At 33.1% G+C, this 27,924-nt stretch overlaps 2 protein-coding genes across 2 annotated transcripts; one reads left to right on the forward strand and one right to left on the reverse strand.

Annotated features, from left to right (window-relative positions):
- Positions 1–275: 275 nt before the first annotated feature.
- On the reverse strand, positions 276–12,240 carry LOC120342611 (glycine--tRNA ligase-like). The gene is made up of 17 exons (XM_078110810.1): positions 12,159–12,240; positions 10,742–10,973; positions 9,649–9,816; positions 9,322–9,523; positions 8,929–9,070; positions 8,621–8,786; positions 7,884–8,029; positions 7,643–7,792; positions 7,285–7,447; positions 6,571–6,735; positions 5,969–6,077; positions 5,417–5,561; positions 4,700–4,787; positions 4,502–4,612; positions 2,197–2,290; positions 1,568–1,758; positions 276–1,002 (listed from the first exon to the last, which is right to left on the reverse strand). Exons 2-17 carry the CDS (start codon positions 10,904–10,906, stop codon positions 898–900), a joined length of 2,310 nt encoding a protein of 769 aa, XP_077966936.1. The 5' UTR covers positions 10,907–10,973; positions 12,159–12,240; the 3' UTR covers positions 276–897.
- Positions 12,241–13,542: 1,302 nt separating this feature from the next.
- LOC120343119 (integrator complex subunit 2-like) lies at positions 13,543–27,810 on the forward strand. The gene is made up of 24 exons (XM_039412232.2): positions 13,543–13,776; positions 14,117–14,245; positions 15,097–15,248; positions 15,446–15,562; positions 16,204–16,286; positions 17,050–17,229; positions 17,876–18,055; positions 18,610–18,715; positions 18,939–19,059; positions 19,153–19,278; positions 19,357–19,428; positions 19,947–20,130; positions 20,744–20,878; positions 20,982–21,087; positions 21,204–21,401; positions 21,776–21,936; positions 22,395–22,506; positions 23,360–23,567; positions 24,263–24,530; positions 25,157–25,334; positions 25,814–25,932; positions 26,289–26,502; positions 26,939–27,118; positions 27,658–27,810. The coding sequence occupies exons 1-24, from the start codon at positions 13,628–13,630 to the stop codon at positions 27,783–27,785; spliced, it is 3,606 nt and encodes a 1,201-aa protein (XP_039268166.2). The 5' UTR covers positions 13,543–13,627; the 3' UTR covers positions 27,786–27,810.
- Positions 27,811–27,924: the final 114 nt, after the last annotated feature.

Raw genomic sequence — 27,924 nt, forward strand, 5'->3', positions numbered from 1 at the left:
CACGTATTGCCTTACCTGCAACGTAATACATTGTATGAATTTTTGAGAACGTACCTCCTGAAATGAATCTTTCCGCAACAATGACTATACCTTACGTCTACTCGATAACAATATAGACGTTTTTTTGATAATGTAGAGGGACGCGCAACCGCGCCTTGTTTCGGTGCATTTTCAGGAAAAACGATGAAGGAAAACGGAATTCTGGTAGTGAACACGTGACGCACTTTTAGGATTCTACTTGCGCCTTCCATGATTCCGAAAAACTCGACAAAAGATTTTTGATTTTTACTTTTATTTGTCATGAACATAAACATTTGTTAATTACAACCATGATTGCAAAATAGTTTTAGTCTTATCTTTAGTCAGTGTCATCGTTCAAGATAGGATAATACAACATACATTCCCTTTTGCGGCCTGTCCTAAAAAGTCAAAAGACCACGCTCAGAAAGTTCAGTGCTCACGGTAAAAATAAATGTTTCAGTGCTGTTCGAACAATCTTAAGTATCAGGATGGAAAAGCTTAGACTAATTTTGACCTACAGATTGAGAGATTCTGGATGGGTGTTGATGGTTGTATGTATTATTCGAGAGAGTAAAAGATAGAGGCTAAATGTATCCTAACACAACATGGCAAATAATAAGAAATTCATAGTTTGAGACAAAGTTAACAACTGCTTCATAAACAAAAACAATACAAATTCAAAGAACTGTTAGAAGTGTGGCATCATGTATAGCAAGCATTCTGATTGTCATCCCATGATTGTTTCATTTTGCGACGTACTAATTAAGCTAAACCAACCCAGCACTATTACTTACTCTAACTAACACCCTACAATACATATTCAGTCAATAGTAAAACTTAGACACATTTGCAAAAACTTTATACATAAGTGATTTTCTATTTTGTTTGCTGTTCTTCAAACAATGGATATTTATCCATAATTTCTTTCCATGTTGTCACACCGCTCGAAAGATCTGCAACAATTTGTGGTAGTTCTTCAATCTGTAAAAAAGAAATCATTGTTAGGTACAAACGGTTTGTTTTGCAAAACTTTGAACTAGAATAGGTAGGTAGAAGCTTAAATTTGAAAAACATCTGTTCAAAACTTTATCAAAATTAAAGGGAAAAAATCCACTCAGTTAACGCTAATAAATTATTAGTCACCAGTGTTGGGTAAGAGTCTCTAAGCCCGCGTCAAGTCGAGTCAAAGGTCATTCCAACCTCGAATCAATCACTGGTCAAATTTGACTGGCTGATGACAAACCCCCGAGTGATGAGTTATCTTGTTCAGATACTTTGAGTCATTAATAAAAGGTGACTCGAGTTGAGTAGACTCAAAACCTAATCAACTTTGGTAGCCACTAGTCAATTTATTGCAGGTAGTATACTAGCTTATGTCAACAGTTATCTTGTAGTGGAGAAATTCGCTAATACATAATAAACAAAGACATTTTAACACAATAATTGTTTACATTAGGTACTATTGATAAACCTCAGATTTGACATGATCCTAGCCGAATCAGTAACACAAATTTTTTTTGGTAATTTGTGGGGGATTTGATCTTACCTTAGCTCTAATTTGAACTAGTGTGTCTCGTTCACGTAGAGTGGCAGTATGTGGTTCCATTCTGATTGTATCAAAATCAACTGTGATTCCAAAAGGTATGGCAACTTCGTCAGTTCTAGCATAACGTTTGCCAATGGAACCAGATGAAGTATCAACTTTATGTGAAACACCAAGTTTGGTTAAAAGCTCCGCTGCAAATAGAAAAATGTTAAATACTGAATAAAACAATGAAAAAATGAATATATAAACTAACAACAGAAGAGGTACTACATGGAAACCTCATATATTAATTTGATATTTGCTTACAAAGATAAGAAATTGTCTCAAATCCAGAATATAGTTATCGCTTCAGTTGATGCTGTCTATAACAGGCTTGCAATTGACTACACATATTTCGATCTATCATCTGATTTATAAGATTTACCAGTTTCCAGTGGGAATTAATTCATAATAATGTAGAATATTTTTGAGAACATCCTTGATTAAAACAACTTAATCTGAACAATGACATAATCACAATTATGAATTGATTGTAAAGTTGAATAAAATATAGGAACAACAAATCCTAACCTAATATCACTAGCATATATCCTCCCAAGATATTTCACGTAAGCATAATTACAACTTACACAATGTTCTTATAAATGGATCGAACTCTGTTTTATTGCTCAGTGGAAGTAGAGAACACTTATATGGTGATATGAGGGGAGGTAGCGAGAAAAACTGTAAAATAAAAATATAATACTCCAATACACTTGCATCAGTATTGATTAGAGCAGGGGTCACCAAACTACAGCGTCCTTTCATCTGGCCCGAAATAACATGAACGAAGTTTTGTCCGAAATTCCTAGTTTATTTCGTAACATTGGCCAATCAGCAAGATGCAAAAAGTGGCGTAACAATAGCTTCTTCGCATCCACTCAGACAGATTCCCAGTCGTAGTTATAAACATTACCTCGTTTTTGTGATTTTGAATGGAATTCGCTAGTTTTTGGTTGTGTTTCGGAAATTTAAGTATGAAACAAAAAGGTCAATCATAGGGCTGGGCATTTTCAATCGAATATTCGAATTGAATAGTAAATTATTTCGAATTGGTTCAGAGTAAAATTTCGAATTGCGGCCATCTTGTTTTGAGTCTTCCCACTAAGGGTCGAGGTGAAGCCATAATTTTTCAATGCAATCCTGACATATGACTATTTTCTGTAGTGGGTTATTGATAAAACGTGTTTCTTATTGTATGTAAACACTCAGTAATCTGTCTGAGTGATTTATTCTATGTTTTCAGTAATTCATTTGTTGACAGGAACAATTACAATAAAAAAGTCGTTTGCAATTATATATTTACAAGTATTCGAGATTCGATTCGAAAAAAAAATCTGATTCGATTCTGAAATCACCAGGTGTTAGTATATGCTCAGCCCTAGTCAATCATCATTTTGCCTTCTTAGAAGTTGTATTATTCTAGGAATAGCTGTGATAAAATACGCTCAAATTCTCTATCGGTACGCAACATATTCTGCGAAAGATGTACTCTTGGCACATGCTTTCGGCGAAACTGTTACTGGTTCGTTTCTTATGCTAAAATGAACGTTGATCGTGCATTTTGCACTAATAGTACTGTAATCTCTCGTGTACTGCTCCAACTTCACAAGTCACGTTAACTTTTGTACTGCTTACATGCGGCTATGCAGCAATGTTTTGCTAACATCTAACCTAAGGATAGTTGTCTAAAAATATTGTATATTTGTTTTACTATGATGTTCTCAATCTATATTCTGCAATATAGAATTTGATATTCAAGTCTTCAGAAATGTAGAATTTATATTGTTGAATAAATTGAATTGATTTCCAAACTTTTGAGAATTTATTGTATTGCATTGACAAAAATATTCGTCCGGCTCGTTTCAACACAGTTTGAGTCATACCTGGCCCGCAGTCAAAAAAGTTTGGTGACCCCTGGATTAGAGGCATCCAGAATCCAGATAGCAAGCTAAGTAGAAATACGCCAGATATAATGAGCATATAATTCGTTGTCATAGCCAGAGGTGGGGAGATAAAGAATGAGATAAAAATTTTATGCTTTCAAAGAGTATAGTAGAAATCGAGGTAGAATTTCAAAGTTTTGGGATTCATTAAGACAAATATACAGTAATAATTTGTTTTAAAAATAGAGATGAATTACAGATAATCAGTGATCTAATTGTTTTTCCAGTTTTTACATTTTAAGAACTTTTTCAGCGCTCCCATAGTATGTGCACCAAGATGGTGGACACCGGAATGTAGTATGTGTACTAGGTTAGGGTTAGGACACAATTTTATTCTAATTTTCCTTATTTTAGTTCTATCACGAGTTCGGGGACCAGCCAAGTGACTCCTGTAGTATTTGTACCTGAAAATTATGACCTAATCCCAACCTGGTACACATACTACGCTCCGGTGTCCGCCATCTTGGTTCACATACTAAACGAGTACCCTATTTTCAATAAGGCCTTTATGGTAATATTGTGAGACTTTCAGATAAAAACTGTACTAAATAATTCCTAGAATCAAAAAAATAGGAATTCGGAGTACTGAACCCAATTATTTACAGATCAATTCAAATATGATTGTTTTGATATCATTAAGAATGATCTGTTCCAAAAATGTATTCACATTCTACATATAAGTTAATCTGTGCTCCCGAAGTATGCGAACCAAGATGGCGGACATCGGAACGTAACATGGGTAACAGGTTAGGGTTAGGCGATAATTTTTTTCCAATTTTCCTAATTTTAGTCCTATTATCAGTTCGAAGACTAGCCAAGAGCCTCCGGTAGTATTTATACCTAAAATTATGGCCTAACCCTAACCTAGTACACATTTTACATTCCGATGTCCGCCATCTTGGTTCGCATACTTCGGGAGCCCCAGTTAATCACATATTAAACATCTTACTGTTCTCTGTTCATCTGCAGCACGTATCCTGAAATTATGTTCTAATGTGCTGTAGAGTAATCGACCAAATCCAAAAGATGGTTCGATAACTGAAGGAACAAATTCTTCCACCTATGAAATAACAAATGTACGGAAATCAAAACTCAAGAATACTTCATGCAAACCTAATGATAATTAAGTTTAGGATTGTCTTCTGACCTGTACAGTTTTTGAAGATTTCTTGAATTTCATCATTTCTTTAGTGATTCTGAATAGCTTCCCATCACAATCATTTAAATCATAGGATCTAGAAAAAAAAGAGTATTGCACAAATATCTGTCAAATAATAAATGAGTTCGTGGAAAATCCTGCAATTCCGTTTACAAAAAATTTGTATTCAATAACATGTGATCACGCATTTGACTTGGGAAGCATCAAATTGTCTCACTGAGCAATAAAAAAAATAATAAAAACGCTAAAGAATTGAGTTCAAATGAAATAATGCTATTAAAAAAATTGGGTTTTAAGAATTTTGAAACTCAAATTTAAATGTGACAAAACATGTTGTTTTGTCAACAAAATCTAGGATTTATGTGTATCTTATTAATGATATGAAATAAATGTATGGGTTTATTAATTGATTGCAAGGCAGCAACCTAGAACCGCGTCTGTAGGTCATCATCCTATTGTATTAGACAGCTTATTATACTACATAAGTTGAAACCATATAAATCCCAATTCCGGATACTGGATATTGATCTAATAAATATGTTTCGTTAAAATACTGTATAATGTGAATATCAAGCATCAGTATTCATTGAATTTTTGTCTTTAAGTGCTGATGAATGACTTACAAACTTGCATAAAACATTCCCATGTTCATAAACCCAGCGAAATTTAGATTTTTCTCAACATTATTTAAATAGTAGATCTTACCCATCAGCTTCAAGTTTACTTTCTAGATTTTTGATTGCTTCTTTGTCAAGATTTGATAATAATGATTGCAAGGCTTTTGCTTCAGCTTTGAAATTTTTTCCGATCAATTGCTTGTTTGGAATCATTTCCAATACTTCAACTACTTTGTATGAAACGAGTTAAGAAAAAAATCCAAATGTTGTAATATATTTGATAAATGATTGAATACGGCTACAAACTTTATTTGGACAAAATCATCAATACATCTATAGGGTTCAGGTTTTCAAAAGAATTACTCAAATTTTCTAACAAAAATATACTTCAATTTTATTGTAGTCGCACATATATTAAAGTGATGTGATTTCAAAAAAAGATGTATAACTTGAGCTTTGAATAACTAAGTTGACTCATCTTGCTAATAAAAACACAAAAAAATATGTATTTTCATACCAACTCGAAAACACAGTTCAGTCCATATTGTTAACAGCTGTAATGTTTTACTTTCATAAGTTTTTTCGAAACAATTACGAGAGCAATAATGATAAGTAATTTTAAAGTTTAGGAAAAAGGATATAGGTTCATCAAGTGGTCGTGTTGCTACAAGATCAACATTTGTTGCTTTGGCATGACAAGTTAAATCATAGCATGATCTGTCAGCACATCCAACACATTCAATCCATCCCTGTTACAGAAAATACATACATGATATACAAAAATGGAAAAACTAGTGTTCATTTCCAAGCAGATATATATAGGCTACTATAGAATTCGAATCTACAATTCTTCTCAGTTTCGAATATTCCAAAATGATCTCCAAGCAGGCCATGTTACATGCAAAATCTCACTTTGAAAAATTAGAAAAAAATGTTGTAATATCTAATAAAATAGGATTAATTATGAACTTTTTGAAATATCATTTATTTCAATATTAACCTAAGCTAAATTCTTTCATGATATGTTGATTCATGTTATAACATCTTAGATATAAACCTACGCCCTACATCAACTCAAAAAGAATTTGAAAAAAATTTGACAATCACAAAAGCTTATTACAAAGCATGATGGGAGTGCTGAGAAAAATAGTATTATACTGTGCTGAATGGTGTGTTGATTTTTAAAAGCTATGAACAGCAGAATAAGAGAATATCCCGAAGTAATCTATTACCACTACTTACATAAGACGTTTTGCATTCTGCATCCCAACAATCACAAGCATAATGAGCCATTTCATTATCCATATGTTGTCTGAATCTGAATCTCATTGGGTTAATTCCAATCTTCATACAGAATAAATATATTCTTCCCATGAAATATCCCAATGTCTCATTATTTACTATACCCTGAAAATAAACATCAATAAAATCGATATAAACATTGTTGTGATTAATAATGTAAATATAACTGTAATAACATTGCATCAAATTCTTTTCAACATGATTGACTTGGAAACCTCATGGTGTCAATTTTGTATAACAACTTTGCATAACTTTACATCGCACAAAGTTGGGAAGTATATCAAGAAAGACGACTTCTTACATTCAAACTTTATTCATTGAAGGGCCTCATGCAATTTAAATTAAGATCCACTGTTAAATCTGGCAAGCGATTCTGGTATCCTAAGCCGAAATGTTCATATTTCGAGTAGCTGTTAGTTCAAGCATTTTATTGAAAAAACACTGAAATTGAATTCACAAACTATACAAGAAAACAAATTATCAATAAATTCTTTCTGGTATATCTGAAACATCTTATGAAAAGAAACACATAGAAATAGGAGAGACCACATAGATAATGAAATCATTAAAAAACAAAAGGGTTCAATGAATGTTTAACACAAGCACAAGGAAATAGAAGATGACAGTTGCTATTCATAGTCTTCCAATACAAACCTCCTTGACTGCATCTCCTAAGTTATGCATGCTAGCTGCTTCACCACTCAATTGAGCTCTTGCTGAATACATCATAACTTTTAGATTTGCAACTGATGTGAATTTAGGATGATTTTTGTTTAATGGATCAACAAAATGTTCAATCTCTCCCATTGGAAACTCTCTACAAATGAGAATGAAAGTGACAACACATTCTTATATATAAACATACATTTTTTAGAATAGACGTAGCATGTCACAGAACAGAATATTGAGTCTCCAACTTGGCGAGAATGAATTTAAGACAGTAATTTTATTTTGAATTACAATATGAGGTTTTTCTGTTTGTTTTCATTGTATAAAATGAAGACCTACATACCGAACTCTTATAAGTCCAGATCTTGGTGAAATTTCATTTCGAAACGATGTTCCAATTTGAACACCAGCAAAGGGTAATTTTCCTTGATTAAATTCAAGTAATCTCTTATAGTTGAGAAAGATACCTTGCGCTGTTTCTGGCCGCAAGTACCTGCAAAAGTAAATGAGAGTATTTGTAACACACAGATGTTTTGCTTAGTTTCTTTTCATTTTAACTAATAAAAATATGCAACAGAAAATACCCTGGAATTGCTCCACCAGGTCCAATGTCAGTCTGGAACATCAGATTGAATTCAAGTGGTTCAGAAACATCATTTCCAGATACTGGTGATTTCACTTTATATTCTGTCATTAGTTTCCCAAGTTCTTCTTTTCCGTAATTATCAATCTGCAATATAAAAAAAAGTTAGAATTTTAATCTGACGAAAGAATCATGCTATTGAAAATGGGATCAGCCCGGATTCCATTTGACATGTGAATATTAAATGCTAATATTACAGCTGAATCAAAATAAAATGTGCAGTTAACTACAAAAAATAATTTCATGTTTATCTCACTAGAGAAAAGAACAATAGACAGCTTGAACATAATTTTATGGGAAACTATTGCGTCTCATCTGGTGTGGGTCTTTATCAATTATATAAAAGTCAACTGGTTTTATGGTATTTGGACATGGTTTGTAATGGAGGTGCTAAATATAGATAATGGCTTCTTAGTCGATTGAGTAAATCATTCAACAGTAGAGATAGCCAAAAGTGTTTGTAGTCAAAAATGAGTGCTAACATACCAACTCACAGATGCACAATACAGTATTGCGATCAAAGTCAACATAATCATGTTGGCAGTAGAGAATGAAAATATCTGGTTGTATCTATCTTTCACCCATGATGTAATGAACTGAGCAGGCAAATAGGCAATGCATATATGGCCATATCATGGCTGCTCGTATAGCAAGTAAAGACACTTTGTAGACAATGACCTGATTCATAATGTTTTTCATCTTTCCTTTCTCCTCTTCTGAAGTTTTCTTGCTTTCACACAATTTTTCTAAATGACCTTCTAACAAGTGATCGGCACGAAAACATTGACCATTTTTCACATCTTTTACCATCAGATCAGCAAATCTTTCAACATGACCAGAAGTTCTGAAATCATATCATAGAATACGATTATGAAAAATGTGAATTTTTTTGTTACTATTAAACATATTCATTTTTCAAACAATATATTTCGCTGCCTAGATTTATTCAATGCAAATCCCCACTGATTATAATAAAGATTATTTACTTGAGAACAGGCGCAGGTGTTAGCATTGTGCAGTCAATTTCCAACATCTGATCTTCCATTATAAAATGTTGCCTCCATTCTGCAATCATGTTATTCTTCAACATGCAACCCACTGGCCCAAAATCATATAATCCGCTGACACCTAGATTAAATAAAATGGTGGAAAACCAAGAAATATATTGTTCTGCAATGCAGATATAATGATATGATATCCAATGTACTTGGGTGGCATTTCCAATGTATAACATATTATTGCTAATTAATAAAGATAGATATATCAAATCATGATATGAAACATTAAACTAGAACAGAACATAGCATTTAAGCACAATAAACTTCAGCACAGAAAAAAAGCACTGTGTCCAAATTCATTTCGATTAAATTCATACAAACCCCCATATAATTCAAATGCTTGTCCATAAAAGAATCTTCTTTTGATAGTATCATCAAAAACTTTTCTTGGAAACTGTTCTTTGGATGCAAGTTCATTTTCCTTTTCTTGAAGTTTTCTCTTTCGTACTTTCAACTCTGCGATAGCTTGTTGTAAATCAACAACAGCAGCATTGCTTTCTTTTAGTGATCGAACAATGTCACCCTGTAAAACAATGCTTTAATATGATAAATATAATACCAATCCTCACTAAAATATGGTTCAAAAAGTACATGATTCAAAACCAAACACTTAAAACACACAGTGAAAAGAAGAGGAGTTGAACAGACCTGCTCTTTGACTGAGAGTCGCAGTGGTTGCATTTGTTTTTCCATTTCAATTTCATCCATTGTTTCGTTTATGTCTGGAGACAAATGTTTTATTAAATTCTTTCGATAAATCTCTTGTTCTTTTAATCTTAGTTGCAGTTCAGCTTCTTTTAATTTTTTCTTCGGAACCTGATTGAAAAAATATAATAATAAAGCATACCAATCAAAACATTATACTGGAATAGTGTTCAAGTACGGACATATAACTGTATAATTCACGTCCAAATCAGTGAATTGTCAGACAAATAGGAGAAATTAGAATACGCCGTTTAAAACTATGTTTTCAACGAGACTATTAAACTTTTTAAATCTGCAATCTGATGCTATTAAAAATTCAGCAATTAGGATTAGGGAAGTTGAAAATCCTATTGCCATCTAGGGCTTCTTGTCTGGTTACAAAGTCCTGAAGTCCATGGATGTTCGGTATGAGAATCACAATTATTATCAGAGTAACTCCCACGGGGTAATCAGAGGTGTGATGGAAAGCGTATTCCTAATGCTTACAGGCTTAGCACAACGCAATTACAGAATCCAGGAATCAGTGAACCAAATGAAGTTGTAAGGTTAGCATACGGTACTTCAATCTATATGTTTCGAAGAATCAACAACTTTTAACAAAATTTTAGGTGAATAAACACACGGCACTGTCTTTAACAACTGAACAATACATTTCTGTGAGAAAAAAACTTTTTTATTCTGTTTACTCTTCTGTAATTCAGTACCTAAATCAGGTTGGATAATATTTTATATTGCCTGGTATTTATGTCAGTATGCTGATTATGGAGTAAAAATAAAATTATACCTGCCCTATAGCATAGATAGACTACTATTTGATATTACAGTAGGTATTATTGAAATCAGGAAATTAACAAAATATGGCAAGGTTCGAAGGTACGGTACCGTACGGCAGTACGGTCTGACGGTAGGTATTTTGCAAACTTATCTGCTTAGTTCAGTAGTTCGTTATTGCAGTATTGCCTACTGTCTGACTGTTATAGCTAATTAGACAGTTATTTTGTATAAAGACAGTATAACAAAATAAAACGGGTCTCACCCGAGCAGTTGGGGACGCAAAATATCTTTCCCAATTCAACAGTAGCGAATTCCGTTGCTGATTTTTACGCAGCAAACAATTTTGTAAATTAGTTGCTGGACCAAATTTCAAACCCTTCGCCAAATCTTTTAAGTTCACGGAAAAAAATGTTCTTCTAATATTCATACAAACGCTAAAAATCAGCACAATTAGAATGACATGCAACGCAGTTTACAGAAAAAAGTCGTCGTAGTATTTTTTTTTTTTTTTTTTTTTTTTAATGGGATAATATAATAAATTATAACAAAAAGTATATAACCATTCGAGCAATCATAAGATAAATAATCCAATATTCATTTTTCATATGTCCATTCCATCAGTGTTTGAGGTGTTGATCGCATCGGCATACAATTCATCAATTTTTAGTATATTGAGTTAGATTATGTACAATAAACGTAAAAAATTAAATATATATTAGACATGTTCATTTTAATATATACTAAATTTATACACACTAGATTTATAGTTCAAATACAATTCCTTAGTATTTCAAATTCTCTGACAAAATTTAGTGATTTTCTATTTTTTTCAATGTTGAGTCTGTAAGTGATTGCAGTTTTTATTTGTTTGATAACTAGGTGCTGATTAGGGGGATTACCTTCGAATATAACAGAATTTCTTTGTATCCATATTTTATATCTAGTGATTGAAATTAAATAAACAATAATATCTAAATCTCGTCTTGTAATGTTGGAATGTAACAAATAGCTTAAATCCAATGAAACACAAGTTTCATAATTTTTCAAAAGCCTGGCATTATTTAATTTCCTTACAGTATTTTCCATAAAATCAAAAACATAATCGAAATATTCACAATTCATAAATAGATGGCTAACAAATTCTGGTTCTTTTCCACATAACACACACATATCATTTCCTGCTATATTTCTTATTCCAGGTTTTGTTTTTACTGGTAAAATATCCCACATTAACTTGAAATTAAAGGTTTTCATATAGTTTGCCAGAATATTATTATGAATATTCTCACATGCAATATTTAAATTACAATTGCGTAGAAAAATTAATCTGTCCCCATTCATAGAAATAACAATTTTTTTATAAATAGTTTTATGCATATCTTCTTTTATATCTGTACTACTTATGTTATGCTTTCTTAAAAATTCTAATATTAATCTATACTCACTTTGAGGACAAAATCTATGTAAACATGTATTTTTAGTTCTAATCCCCCAAAATGTACTAAGTTGTTGTCCAATATTGTATTCAACAAAGGACATACAAATATGATTGTAATCCTCATTATAATCACATTCTCTAGCTTTATAATAATCCAAGACACTAATTATGTACATGCACATTGTAAAAATGGGTATGTTAATAATATCATAACCCCCCAAATTTTTTGGTTTGCACAAATTATTTGTTATGGGTTAATCAAGATCGGGCCGACGTTACTCCGACAATACGACGCGGACGCGAACGAAATGAATGATGAAATAACTAGTAAAGCGTAACAAAACATTGCACGTGTCGTTCCGCACTGGCCAGTACGACATGCAGGGTTATATTAAACTTTATAAATACGCTTTCTAATACTGTACCGGTAGTGTAATTCACTTTTCTGTTCATCGGTCGAGAGTCGCAGTCAAGTCTGACCGTGGTAATTTCACCTACAAAACTGTGAAATGAAAACTCGCAGCATATATAAACGCAAGACAATATGCTCAGAAATAATCAAACGGTAGCCGATATTCTTCGTGATTAAAACTTAAAATAAGTATTTGCTTGTCCTTCAGACGTCTATATTTCATATTTGGGGTTTCGCGAAGTAAACGCCGTAAGCCCGCAACTGCATAAAGATCACCAAACACAAATGTGGTGTGAAAAAGAATGCTAGGCTATAAGTGATTTAATAACGCCAATCAAAAAAAATAGGATGTGAAAACACCATCCAAATTTTCATTTTTTAAAATAAATGTGTCTCTAAACTGCATGGGACATAGCTGCTTGGCTGGAAATTGAGTAGATTTGATTTGAACTAAACCAACGCCTATTTCAATAATTTTTTTTCTGCGTCATGCGCCCCTTTTTCTTAAGACTTTTGAGAGATCAACAAATTCTGCATGCCATATCCTGCATATCACTTAAGACGCTAAGCTAGGCTACTTGACTTTGCTTGTCAATAGTAAACCGCGAAAAACTCATCATGGACGAATTACGCCAAAATTAAATTTAACTCTGATTACCCCAATCAACCAGATTGACTAATTTTTTGTGTGTTTGAACTTTTTGTTTGTCAACAGGGTCTCCCAAGCGTCACTTCAAGCTGAATACTTTTTTTTATCACATTAAAATTCACATATTTTTGTTTGTTTGGCTTTATTTGAACAGTCACAGCGTTTACTTCACTAAACCCCATATTTGTGTGTGTGTTTTATTATGTAACACAGGTTTTAAATAAAACAGTTTATGATATGCCCATCTAAATTATGGTATTTTTATTCGCAGACTTCTTGATACAGTTGCTGGGTTTACAGGTTTAGTGTAGTTAAGCCATGCTTGTAATTCGATAGCATATAATTTACTCGAAAGTTGTCAAACACTACACTAACTTGAACCCCCTAAACATCTACTGGCATAATTTATTATATTGCAAACTAACACACATTTGGATTCCCATCTTATCCAACTTATCGAGTACGGTACATATGAAAGAGTCTGAGAGTGGTGCTATGAGCCTCTTATACATTAACAAGACAACAGTTTTCAATAACATAAAACAGAATAATAAGCATTTAAATTTGAAGCAACCTTTATATTTATTTAGATTTACATAGAAGATAGTGTAGTTTTCATATGTGCATTTTAGAAGAAAAATAAAAAATCATGCTCGCCAATATAGCTCCTGAAATATTGGAAGCATATGCAAATCTTGACATTAATACGTTATTACAAAATCCTGCTTCATCCATCAGACCTTTGCTACCTTCTCTCAGTCGCATGCTGTTGTGTTCTTCATTGGACAAAACATGGAGGTAAAATATGAAGATGTGAATATATTTTTTCAAATTTGTTTATTCGAGAAATTTATAAAAATGCTCGAATATTCATTCCCATCTTACTCTCTATTTGGTTTTTAGTATAAATATCGATTATTGAGAAATTGCTGTTCAAATGCAATAATAATTTGAATTGTCTTTCGGCATTCGCATGTATTGTTATATACAAGTAAAAACGCAAATAGCTTATCTAAATTGAAATCGTTGTTAGGCATATATCGTATGTATCTTTGCTTATAGTTCATAAAACATTCTAATTGTGATATTATCTAACACTGAGTTCGTTAAAAATTCATTTCAATATTTTTTATTTTAGATGGGAAGAAAATCAGAAAGATCTAATGCAGTTATTATCAGGAATAGAAGATGTCAATGACATTGTCGCTCTGTTATCTGTTGATTTTCATGCTTTAGAAATTGATGCTAAAACAGAACAAAAAACAAGGTGTTTATTCTTCTATTTTTTATGCATATGTTTACATTTCAACCATCACAATCACCAAACATTGAGATTAACCTCATTACTTTGTTTCAAGAATTTTAAACTCAACTTTGTGTTACTGTTAGTAAGATTGCCATTTGTAAAATTTCTACTAGTCTCATAACTGGGTCTGGGCATTTTCGAATACTGTATCTGATGATTTCAAAATCAAATTTCGATTACTTCGAAAATATGAAATCTATCACTCAGACAGTTCGATGAGTGTTCACGCACAAGAAACATGCCTCATCAATAACTTACTCAGGTGAAAAGAGTCATATGTCACAATTGTGTTTTAAAAATATGGCACAATAAATAAAAAAATGAATGATTCATCTTATTCTTTGGGTGGACACAAACAAGATGCCGACGATTCACAATTCTCGCCTGAACCGATTCAAATAATTTACTATTCCATTTGAATACTCAATTTAAAATGCCTAGTTCTACGCATAACCAATCATTATCGTTCTTCATGTATAAAAATATAGTGGGAGTGGAATATTTTCATGCTAGTTTTCTCAAAGTCAATTTGCAATCGAGTTGGAAATAGAAATATTTGCATAACTATCATTAAATACAACTGTAATATTTTGCACAAGTAACTTTGACTAATACAAGAAAAGTTTCTTTAAGCTTTTGGCATGCACGATTAAATTATGGTATAAGAATAATTCGAAGCTTTTTATATATGCTTAACTTTGAATACTACCTTTCGAAAATTTTGACATCAGTGTGATTCAGTGTGTAATTTATGATACAGGCCTATCTAAGATTTTCAAGAAAGGCATAACTTCTGTTAATTTGTTTTATAGGCAAAAAATTACAACTGGAGGCAGAAGTGTAATTACATCCAATCTCCAAAAACATGGTCTCATCTTAGAATTTGAAAGAAGTGAACCTGCTCGAAAATTGCGTTTACTGATTTCAGATATCATGCCATTGCTGGTTGCATTTTCAAATTCAGGTTACAAGATTATAATAAAACTATCAGAATGATTTGAATTTTTGCTGCTATGCCTGATGCACTACGTCTAACCTTTTCCTTAATTAATAGAAAACTTCATTGCCTAATATGAAATTTGTATCATAGTTATATATATTGTAGTTATTACGGTAAATACAAATTTGATAATTTTATGGTGCCATATTTCTTCTAAACAGGTGAAGGATCAAAATCCTTAGTCTTAGATGATGATGGATTTGCTACAAAATCTGAATTATTTAGTTGTATTGCTTATCTTCAAGTTGTTTCTGATGTTCTTTGTATTGCAGTCGCAGGTAAAATAAGAAACAAGCGATATTTGGGTGCTAAAGTTCTCAACTTTCTGTAAATTTGATTTTATTGTTGATGTTGTAAACTTTGTTAAACCTTGTTATAGATGTTGCAACTTGCAATGGTCATACTGATTGTGTATACCATATTCCCGTATGAATAAAGTTTAACATAGCTTTATTGGACACGTTTAGTGGACATAACGATCGTTTCAATATTATGTTGTTGTTGTTCTTGTTCTTTGACACGTTTTTAAAAGTCGCTTTTCTCTTCGAATACTGGACCAATTGCTTTGAAATTTTCAGTGGTTAAAGATTAATTTTTTCGCTAGAAGGCTATTACTTTTATTTATTTCAAAATTTTGCGTGAATTCTATGAAATTTGATATTTCGTCTAAAATTTTGCTGTATTATTTTTTATCCATGGGAACACGGATTTTAGTCAGTGTCATGACTGGCTGTACGTTTTGATTCTGCAAAATTCTTGCTACTGGAAATTCAGAACTTTTTTGAGGGTACCGGTAGCGTCAAAGGTACCGGTAAGGACTGATTCGCTCTGGTCTAACGTGTCCATATATTTGTGCGTAGCTCTCTTGTCTCTAATATGAAGTGAAATTTTTAGCAAAGTATTTATTTCTGTTTGTTAGAATTGCCAACATTATTAAATATATTGGACATGGCAGAAGCACTGATGTATGTTCCCAATGGAGGAAAGGTTTTATGTAAATTGGTAAGATCACTTTTGATATTTCCATCAGCTATGGTTATTTGAACTCTGTCAAAATCTTTGCCTTTCAGTATCGTTTATTATATGCAGGACATTCAAGATAATTATAATGCAATTCCAGATTTCTAAACCTACTTGTCAGATAAGTAAGCTGTATGTGTATCACATCAACTACACCTATAACTTCCTGTATTTTTGGTGCTTCCATGTGAATTTGAATGTGAACGTTAAGTGTACATGTGATTCTTGAATTATCAAGTGAGGCATGCAATACGACTGACTTAGTCATATGACGGCTCATCATCTAATTAATAACAGTCTTCAATCTTCGATGTGCGATAAGCAATGATGGCCAAAACCAAGTCTTTTACTGTTTCGAATACATTCTGAGAAAATAGTTTTGAATATGGAATATTGAATACATTTTAAATACGCTCATGTGAAAAATTACATAAATCACCATATTGTTCTCGTATTGATCACATCTAAAACAGCATAAATATATAAGGTCATTGCTTTTGCTGTGTTGTTACTTACCAGTTGAGATATCGTACATTTGATCCATTGATACATTGTCCGACTGCTAAAAATCCCTAATTTTTGAATAAAGATTTACTATATCGAATATAATGAATTTTGAATTTATTTCGATAATCGATTCGTTCTGAACATCCCTGGTGACAAGTTATTTTTTTAATGCATGAGCTGGTTGGAGTTCTTTTCCTTGCTTTGATAAATTTGATTTCAATATATTCATATTTTACAGCTTGCAAACAATCCTGCTTCAATTTTACCAGTTTGTCAATGCATTATTAAAAATCATACAATGAATGACATATCACAGTCAAAGTCAAGCATGAAATGCATTGAGGAAAGAAGAAAAAGTTGTATCGAAATGATTTGCTCCATGAAACCAGATATTGCTTCTAATATTAGAGCATTGACTGTAAGTAATCCCAAGTATTTTTACCTTAATATGCCTGATAACTTTTCTATGACAAATTTTATTGGGTTTACAATTGATTAATCGAATCTATGATGGATGCATTTTTATTGAATACAAAGTTTACATGTGGATCGTTGCATTATTATGCTGTTGGTCTTGATGAATAGCATTCTTTTCCTTTTTCATCTTATGAATAATTGCATTTCAAAAATATGGATTAATAAATAAACAAAGAATCAAGATGGCGGCGATTCACAATCTCGCTTGTACCAATTCAAATAATAAACATCATCATATTTGTCATTGTTCCATCTTTTATCAAAATACTAGCATATTATATTTATTACTGGACACAAGATCGGCACCACATGGACATGGACCCTTTTTTCTAAATTATTGTTGTTGTGACAAAACATTAAATTCTTTCCAACTACTGGTACAATCACTTTCATTAGATAGTAGTCTGTGGGTCCTGCTATTTTGTTTATAATTTTGCATTTTTTGAAAAAACATAACATTACACATGTTTCCATCCTCCAATTATGGCACCTTAGTGCTCAACAAATGGCGAGGCATTTAAAATAGGTCTCATGTTTTATTGGGTCTAGAAGTTGAATTGCCTTGGATAATATATTCAATTTTCCAGGTTCAATATTGTAAATTGCCAAGCCTAGCAATATCACTTACACTTAATCATATCATGGGATCTCACATAATGAGTGATGGACGTGTCAGTGAATTAGTAACATTTGTCAGTGGTCTTCTTCTTGGCAGCAATGCTAAAATTAGATCATGGTTTGCTTCATATATCAAAAGCTCTCAAGATGTAAGTACTATTCAGACTATTAATAATGGGTATATTGTAAGATTCATTTGTTCATTTTTGTATTCAATTCTGACTATGTTGAAGAACTTCATTCAAGCTTTGATTATAAATTTGAACAATTTGGGAGACTCGACTTGAACTCTTTATATGCTGTTCAATGTGGTGTAAGGAAATTTAGTGGTTTGCATGTTTTGACTGTCACTTTATATCTGAAATATATACCGGCCAGATATTTGATAAGACGTTTCTATCGATGATGAGTTTGAAAAATAATATTAATAGCATATATATTATACTACTTATATGTCCCCAATTCTTTACCCAATTTCTCACAAAAAGATTTAGGCCGGGTTCATACTCCATCCACCCTAGTTAATAAATCAGTACACTGAATGACAGAACTACAAAGTGAGTAGCTTACTATGTCTGAGTGCCTCTTTGTAGGGTATGAAGCGAAGGATGAAGCCTAATAATTGTGTCATAAAAAGTGTTTTGGCTCTCAAATTATACTATTGATGACATTGCAGTTGTTAATTGATAGTTTTTCTTCCCAGATTCACCCAAACTATTTACGAAAAGAACTAGAGAAAGAATTACGGACTATAGTTGTATCCTCTCAAATAATGAATGAATCTACTCTAGACTCCTCATTAAGACAAGGTATTGTGGTTTTAAATCATTTTGTTTCTATCTGCTTTCTTATTAAACATTTAAGTTTTATTTAATCCGGTTGGTATTTTTCAAAAGATGTTTATGCTACTTTGGGCTAATAAATCCATTTGACAATACTTTCAGCACTATATATTCCTATGTATTTCTGTCCATATTTATAACTTCATAACCCATCTATTTGTATATTTCTCATTGCTTCTTGTCAATACAGATTCAATGATGGAAGATGATTTGATTGATACAACAATGTGTATTTTAAATGAAGAACAATGTCTAAGAGCAACTACGTTGATTCGACTATGCTGTGCATTGAAAGCAATAGCAGGACTCAAGTAAGGCTTTTTTCATTGTTATGTTATTTTACACCCATCTCCTCAAATTCAAATTTGAGTATTCAGATTTATGTAAGTTATATTTGGTTTCAGGTTTTCAGAAGTGGAATCAGATTTAGTACTTCGCCTCATTACTTGCTTTCCTCCTCTCACAGCAGCAGGAATTCGTTTTATGTCTCTTTCATTGAGTATGTTGCTTGCTTGCTCTGCTTTGATTGTGTAAGTCTACTTGCTTTTTCGGTGAGGATTGTACTATTCTTCATAATCTTCAATTTCACCTTATAAATGTTTTTATAGGGATCAAGATAAAGAGAAACGTTCTATAAATTGGATTAAATGGCTTGCAAGCCGATCTTCAGAACTTCAAAAGTAAGCTTATTATGTTTCATATTTCTTTTGGTTTTTGCATTATTATTAAATCAAACCTGAATTTACAGGCCTCCTTTATTCTTTGTTAACAAGCTATGGCAACATAACATAGGTTGCTTCCGAAAAGGAGGTTCTGTTCATCGAAGAGTTTTCCATTGAAACTAGACAATACAAGCGTCTCCACTCTTCAGCAAGAATTTATTCGTATTTATAGGATGTTGTTATTCAGTATCTAGTAACTACCGATACACTGCTGTTTTACTTTAAAGTTATATTGGGTATTCTAATGATATTTCAATTATCGCTATCTTCTTTAAAAAAACATGGTTGTAAAGATAATGCATTATTATATCACTATTTCTTCTTGCTTTTTGAAACAATCAACATAAAAACAAGTTTTATTAAATCCATTTTTGAAGCAGGCAGCTTTATGAATAACATAATGTTGAAATGATAGTTTCATTTTCAAACTCAAATAGTTATAAAATCCGTAACCTTTTTGTTTTTGTGACTCATAGTGCTGGTCCAGAAGGGGGATCTTTTGCGGAGCAATTGCTCTTGATGGCAATTCATCTACACAGCGATCAACGTCATGCAGTTGCTGAGTTAGCTTGTTCTACACTCGGAATGAGAATTAAAGTTCCAACGTCTTCGCTCACAAGAATGAGACAAATTTTTACAGAAGAAGTTTTCACCACTCAAGTCAGTGAAGCCTTATAATTATCATTTCTATGTTATTTGTGATTTATTGATACAATATGAATACTTCACTCATTTATATATACTCTTACATTCTGTGGGCCTTTTAAAAATACTTGAGGATGAGGAAAGATGGCTACCGAGAATTTTCACCTTGGTGTAAATCTAGCATATGAATAACTGTTCTCTCTTGTGCCGTTACCAGTACATACCAGTTGGGTGTGGGATTAGTTAGCCAGTTATTTGTTTCAGATGCATGGACTTGATAGTGGAGGAAACCGTAACCGACCTCCGGTTAGGTGCAGTGGTGGGATTCAGCCGGTTTGCACCAGTTCTATAGAACTGTTTCACGGAATTTTATGAGATCAGCGAACCGGCCAGCATTACTGGTTACTGTCAATGTTCTGTTTTTAACAGAACCGGCTGAAGAATATGACTTTTGTGAAGGAACCGGCTGACAAAAAATTTGAATCCCACCACTGGTTAGGTGAACCACTCAACGACGACGAGCGAACCCATGCATATATACTTATCTTATCTATTTAATTATCGTCACTGCCACTGTATGAAGTAAACGTAGAAAGCTATCCTGATCCCAAGTTGCATATTTTTACAGGTTGTCGCAGCTCATGCAGTAAATGTTCCTGTCACTAAATCACTCAATGCCACAATGACTGGATACCTTCCCCTACATTGTGTTTATCAACTACTTAAAAGTAGAGCTTTCTCAAAGAGCAGAGTCTCAATTAAAGTAAGTTTTTTTATATACTTATATATCCTCATATTATATAGGAATTCCCAAGGTTGGTACTTGGTATGAACATTATCGACATTCAATTCTTATTAAATTTCAGGAATGGATCTACAAACAAATATGTACAACGTCATCTCCACTTCATCCTCAATTGCCATCTTTAATAAGACAATATGTTTCTACAGTAGTAACCCCACATACTAAAGGTAGGTTAATATAGAATTTAGCAATATTGAAAATGTTTAGAATGTTGCCAGTTGATTTTTAAAATTTTGATTTTTAAAATAATATTATTAATAATAAATAAATATTTGAATTTAAGGTCATGATAAAGGAATGTTAAACAATCCCTTGACAGAAGAAGAGATAATGTCAATTTTCAGTGACAAAATAACACTTGATGGATCTACTGCTACATCACCTGACTCTACTCAAGAACCAAGTCTCACATCACAACTTTTAATTTTATATTATGTTCTTCTGTATGAAGATTCTGTATTAAATCACATGAAAACACTGGGTAGGTTTATTATCATGTATTAAATAATATAATATTTTTGCCACTATTTTCCACGATTAGCCAAGTTCATTGATAGAAGGTCCTATAATCCAATTTATGAAACGCGCTTCTGAAGCTTTTGAATTTGCAAAATCAAAATTTGGTTGAATTGTCTTGTAAAGAAAGTAGACATGATAACTGATAAGTGGTTTTTTGATAAGGGTATAAGTATAGTGTCACAATTAATATACAAGTTGAGAATTCAATTGAAAATAAAAGAAGATGACATGCATGGTAAATTTGATTAGCGCCACTAAAAGTTATTCTGCAAATGGCTCAACCAATGATTATTACTTTGATAACATAACAATTATGACATGTATTTAATTTTTCAGTTACATTGCCAAGCGGTCCTAAGCGATATCCATCCAGTCTCATCAATAATATTCCTGTTAAACTACTGTTACACAGAGCCCAACTTGAACCACAGTCATGCGATAGGCTTTATCCTGCTCTTCTTGGACTACTTGCCACACATCTTCCCCATCTCTGTCAGGTAACTGAGTTTATAAATTAGTTGTAGATATTTCATGCACTGACCACTGCATAGGAAGATATTATCTGTTCAAATCACAATTGCTTGCCGTTGATGATGATAAACGAAAATGGTAATGAAATTCTTTCATCTCTTTCACTTATATTCATGTTTCATGTATTATCACAATGCCCAAAGCCCGATTAGTATCTATTCTAATAATGCCTTTTCATTAATATTTTAAGGCACAAGGTAATATCATGCATATAATTCTTTTAAGCATAGTGTTTTAAACCTCATTTGAAGTTTTGGCAACTTTTGTAGCTTTCCATCCTCTTCTCATATCTGTGAAAGGCGGTAACACCTTTCAAAAGATCAAGATCTTTTGTTGACCAAATAATTCTTGGGTTAGCAATGCCTTTTTTAGGAATTATGTTTGAGAAATGTCTATTCCATAATATATCATAATATAAATTCAGGTTGAAGACTGGATCTCGGAATTAGATGTGACATCATCCATGTCAATAGAAACAGGGCAGCCTGAACTAGGCAAAACGAAAAGTTCGTTTTCACCAGACTTGCTGTATAAAGGTATTTTTTGTGTAGATGTGTCTAACTGTGGAACTCCGATCGTCACATTAGGCCTGACTTAGCCATCAAATGTTTAAATTTCATGCCCCATGCCCAACTCATCATGGTTGATTAAATTAGATGGGCTCTATTGATCTCGAAAGTCTTTACGGCTATCAAACACATGGTATCCGTGGCCTTTTTTGATGTAGTGTTTTATAAAATGTCATGCAACTATAATTTAATTCAATTTATTTAATCTCCTGTTCCAGCATTTTGCAGTTCCATACAGTGACACCAGGGGTCCGCAACCGTTTGTCGCACGCAGACCAAAATTAAGGGTTGCAAATTGCAATTGCAAGTCATTGGCGGGCCGCACATACTTTTAGAAAGTTGAAAATCGAGCGGAGGACACTATTCATAATAAAATTCAAGCAGTGTTACATTGTGTTGCATCTCAAAAAGTTCCATTTGAATATTTTCGGCACCATGGAGCCCTTTACACTTAGCATCAACTTTTCTGCGTTCTGTTGTCATTTGTCTAATTATAATCAAATTATAGGCTCATTAAACGAGTAATTGTGAATTTTATACTTGTTGTTAGATTATAATATAATTTAGTCTACGCGTGTCTCCCAATAAATTCTGTTACGTAAAGAATATAATCGTCAAAACAGCTGTTTTGTTACTATAATTCAGTGAAGCTTCGCAGGCCGGATTATAGTACTCCGCGGGTCGGATCCAGCCCGCAGATCGTAGGTTGCCGACCCCTGGGTTACACTCACCTTCTAACCAAGATCTTCAAAAGGAGAATATTCTCCTGCAAAGCTGCACAAGATCTGCTATAACTCTTATGCTGTTACTGTTATTCCAGGTCTTCTGCATGCTGATGTTAACCCTGCGCTTGCATTGATGCATCTCCGTACATTGACATCCACTAAATTCAGTACTCAATTAACAATACCATATGCAGAACCTCTAACAAAAGGGTTATGGAAACTATTGGAAGAAGACGTGTCACGTCGAGTAAAGCAAGAAGCTTGTAAATTGTGGTTGAAATTAAATTCTGTTATTCCATGCAAGTATGTTGCTTTTTAATATTGTATTTGGGAATATTCTTTTTGACATAGTTGGCTGTTGTGGTCAGTGGCGTCCTGCCCGGAGACAAGTTTGTGCAGCCCACAAGAGGCTTTATCCCCCAATTTTCAACCAGTTGTTTATTATTTGAATTAATTAGTCCACATTTCATTCAAAATTTTCATGTGTTTATTCCACATTCTAGTGGAAGAGGCTGCGAAAATATATACAACTTGAACTCATTAATTTTGTTCCTGAAAGATGGAAAATTGTTACAAATCACTACTTGAAACCAACATCCATTCTTCACATATTCCTTAAAATTAAACTGTTATTTATGTTGTGTGACATGTTATTTACTGTGGGGCCCACGGCAAAACTGAAATACAATTTGTGGCCCCAAATGGCATTTGGGTTGGACATGACTTATCGATCGAAGTAACTTGACATGTGGTGGTTTGGGTTTGTCATATGATTAAGCCTTTTAATTGACTTTCCTCTATGAACATCTTTTTCATATTATGATGTACTTAGGATGATACAAGTTTTTCATTTTCCATATGGAGAAAGGAAGATTACCAAAACATCAGATGCTTTGACTTTATTTTCTTGTAATTTTCTTGGACTTTATAAGAATCATTATAGCAGTGTTTGTATTATACTATTAAGATATTAGCAAAATATTTATTTGATTTTTCAGATTATGGGTCCTGACGTGCAATGAGTTGAGATCAAATCCATCAAGAGGTTCTGAATTTAAATTGAAACAACAAGATATAACTTTAGATAATCTTGTCGAAGATCCTCTCACCATACTATCTCTGGACGACAGAGTATTTCGAGGCCCAGAAATTCTTTCTATTGTTTTGAGAATGGTCAGCGCATGTCTCGCAGCATCAAGGGTTCATTATTCTGCTTTGGTGAAATCGAATCCAACTATTCCACCTGTTACTACACCTGCTATACCGGTGAGAATGTTATGAAATTTTATGTTGGTGTTTAACGTCTCTGATAGGTTGGACATTTGAAACTAATTAAGAAAATTGTTATGTAGCCCATCTTTACATAAGTTTTCTACGCCGGGAGTATTGTTTGATTATAACTAGAGCAGTGATTATGCACCTTTATATTCTTGTGTTAATTTTTTGACGAATTGTAACGTAAAATTTACCTACCCCTCAACTGCGGATACTGTCAATTTCATTAAACTGTAAGTGAAATATAGAAAAAAGGTCCGATGCTAGTCGGTTCTCTTAGCTGTGATAGCTTAAGGAATATCAATTGTGTAACAGAGGATGTTGCAGTCTGCTGTTAACAGCCACATTTGGTCATATACTTTCTTGCTTGAAAAATTTACCCCCAATACCAGTCAAAATTTACCCTCAAACATGGGTTCAATTCATACTGGTTGAGAACTCCTAAAATATTTTGATGAATAGTACAGACAGTTTGGTTTGTTCCAAATAGCCTTGCCGTCAGAATGCATAATACAAAGGAGAGAGAAAACTGGAACGAATGATCAAAAATTCCAACTTTTTCTTTCTGCTTTTTTTTTAAATCAAATAGTAAAATAAGACCAACCAACCATTTTCAGAGTCGAAGTGATACACCAACATCCTTTGCGCCACCTGTATCTGATAATGAAAAGGAGGAATTATGCTATGCATTGGTCAGTGCACAAGATAGTGCTGCAATTCAAATATTAATAGAAGCATGTCTTCCTACTGCAAAAGATTGGGAAGTGGCTGGTACAATAGGAGTCACAAGGAAAGGTAATTTGGTGACATCTTCGGATATGGAAATATCTTTACTGTGTGGTCAAATTTACTTATTTTAACTTCTCAGATGAAATTGAATTTCGAAATGTCAATAAGACTGCTTAATCATGTGCTTTCCTTCGGGTACCAATCCATTATCTTGCATATGAAAAGTTAACCAGGTAATAGTTTCATTTACGTGGACTTGATGGTTGGTGCAAAAGCTATGACCGACCAGCACCTATGTGAACCACCCTACGACCTTGTGGAGTCCAGTAATTCTCTTGAACGTTATCATAGGTACTGTATTGGAACCAGTGACGCACGCTGGGTAATCAGTGTCGTGATTAGAAGTGGTGTTTGTAACACTTGGCGTAATGCGTGAGCCAGATGGTGATTCACGTTCGTTCTTTGGTTCAATTGTTACAGGGTCATGCTATTTGTGTTTTGTTATAAACCCCTACTTTTCTGTTCTTTTTTGCATTAATCTTTAGGTGAAGAGATTCCTGGGAATCTATTGACGTCTTTGCGTGAAATTCATTGTTTGATTTGCTCAACACTTCATCAAATGTTTATAGCAAATCCAAAAGTGGCAAAATTAGTGCATTTTCAAGTGAGTATCTGAGATATTTATTAAATTTGTATATTTTACTATTTGATAATTTTTACTTGGACCTTGAGCAACCACCTCCTTTGAACCGACCTTATCATTTTACCCCAGTTTATTTGGCAAAGGCCTTTACGGTGCCTAATAAATCTGTGTCAAGGGACAGTACAATAAAACATATACCTAAACATACAGTATTTCAGTTATTAGTTCATTTTTTCTTTAATCTTGAATTTTTTTTTTTACTCCAACTTTAAGCGTTTTTACTATCGAACGTAATTGAATTATATTAGACAACCGGTTATGTAGAGAGTGATATTTCCTGACTTCTTTTTCATTTCTAAGCACTCTCTTTTATTTAGGGATACCCCAGTGAATTAATACCTGTGTTTGTGGGCGGTGTTCCTTCCATGCACATCTGCCTCGATTTCATTCCTGAATTATTACAACAACAAAACATAGGAAAACAATTATTTGCAATACAACTGGCGTCTCATCTATCGACACACTATCCGCTACCTAAGTCATTATCGATTGCAAGGTTGTGCGTCAATGTTTTATCTACGCTGGTATCAGGTGACGTTTCTCTTTTTGTAACAATTTTTTGGGATAGAATGATTTTTGAAATTATGGAACCAGTTTCATGTGTTTCTTTTAAATCTTTATAATTTATTGTTTGTGAGCCAGCCTTAGCTGTATCCAATTTTTATTAATTGGCATCCAAGTACAATTGGCTTTCAATATGATTCTTCAGTATTCAAACATTATTCAGCATTTTTCGTCTTCAGTCTAAAGACTTCCTGAAAATGATAATTCTAATTTATTCCCAAATCTAGATTTTTGTAATAAACTTGGAAGCAATTTGAAGACTTGATTAATTTATGACGTCCCTATGATAATTGTTTGGAATAAGTAACAGATTGAGCATCTTTGCGGTTTTCGCAAAGCGGATATGTTGTAGTAACCATGTAGGCAACTTCAAGATTTAATATTTTACCTATCTTCATTCCAGTTCTTCCTGCCCATCAGCGATGTGAATTTTTTTCTCTTGCTCTGACGTCGTTACGTCGATTCTCCAGTGCGTTTCCGCCTTTGTTACGCAACTGTATCAGTATTCTTCTCCATTTATCACGGATATCACATTGTCATCTTGCTTCACATGATTCGTCAGTACCAAATGAAGTAGATACAGGTAGATTTTTTTAATCCCCTATTGATTATGCTTACACCAAATCGGGATTAGCGAATCTCGTTCTAGTCAAATTTCCAAGTCCAGGCGAGCGTCTAGCTTTAAATCAGTGGTCGGCAAACTTTATATACTACTTGCCAAATGTGACAATTTGGGCTACATTAGTTCCCACCTATAAACAATTGCCACATTAAACTTCGAATTATGACGTACCCGAAACCCTATTCCTGTGTTAATAGCAACTGACGACGAGTAAACGACACACACCCTTCGCAGATAATAATAAATTTATGAACAATTTTTGTTTCATGCATTAAAAGTGAGATCGTTCGAGGGTCACAAAAACTGCTCTGATTGATTATTCACTTAGATATTATGAGTTAAGTAACGCTGTTCCAACCAATATTCTTCTTGCTAGTTTGTAAAAAAAACTATTACATACTCTGATTCAATATACTCTCAAATACGATCACACTCGCTGATAAAGTAATCAAATGATATTTAAATAATTTTTTATCCGTATTATCGAATTATGTTTTCAGATGATCGAGACGAAAATAACGTGGAGGAAAATTCTGAAGTAAGACCAAGTGACGAACACGCGAATTTATACCGAGACGTTCGAAAAATGTTCAATCATATTGTCATGGATGCATTAGCTAAATATTGAAATAAATCGTGTACTTTCATATTAACACACTCTCCCGTTTTCTCATCATTTGTGGTTGTCTTCGCACTTGAGGTCTTGTTTGGTTTGCGTCTTATTCTGGTTTTACGTTGGCGAAATTTATACAACGGCTCCATGCCAA

Source organism: Styela clava, chromosome 3 (genome assembly GCF_964204865.1).
Source record: "Styela clava chromosome 3, kaStyClav1.hap1.2, whole genome shotgun sequence".
NCBI classification, from domain to species: domain Eukaryota; kingdom Metazoa; phylum Chordata; class Ascidiacea; order Stolidobranchia; family Styelidae; genus Styela; species Styela clava.

Coding starts and splice junctions, on each gene's coding strand:
- LOC120342611 (XM_078110810.1), bottom strand. CDS start 10,906: ATGAATATTAGAAGAACATTTTTTTCCGTGAACTTAAAAGATTTGGCG. Junction 9,524..9,648: donor GACTCTCAGTCAAAGAGCAG/GTCTGTTCAACT, acceptor ATTGTTTTACAG/GGTGACATTGTTCGATCACT. Junction 5,562..5,968: donor ACGACCACTTGATGAACCTA/TATCCTTTTTCC, acceptor TCGTTTCATACA/AAGTAGTTGAAGTATTGGAA.
- LOC120343119 (XM_039412232.2), top strand. CDS start 13,628: ATGCTCGCCAATATAGCTCCTGAAATATTGGAAGCATATGCAAATCTT. Junction 21,088..21,203: donor AGTAACCCCACATACTAAAG/GTAGGTTAATAT, acceptor TTTGAATTTAAG/GTCATGATAAAGGAATGTTA. Junction 25,933..26,288: donor CAAAATTAGTGCATTTTCAA/GTGAGTATCTGA, acceptor TCTTTTATTTAG/GGATACCCCAGTGAATTAAT.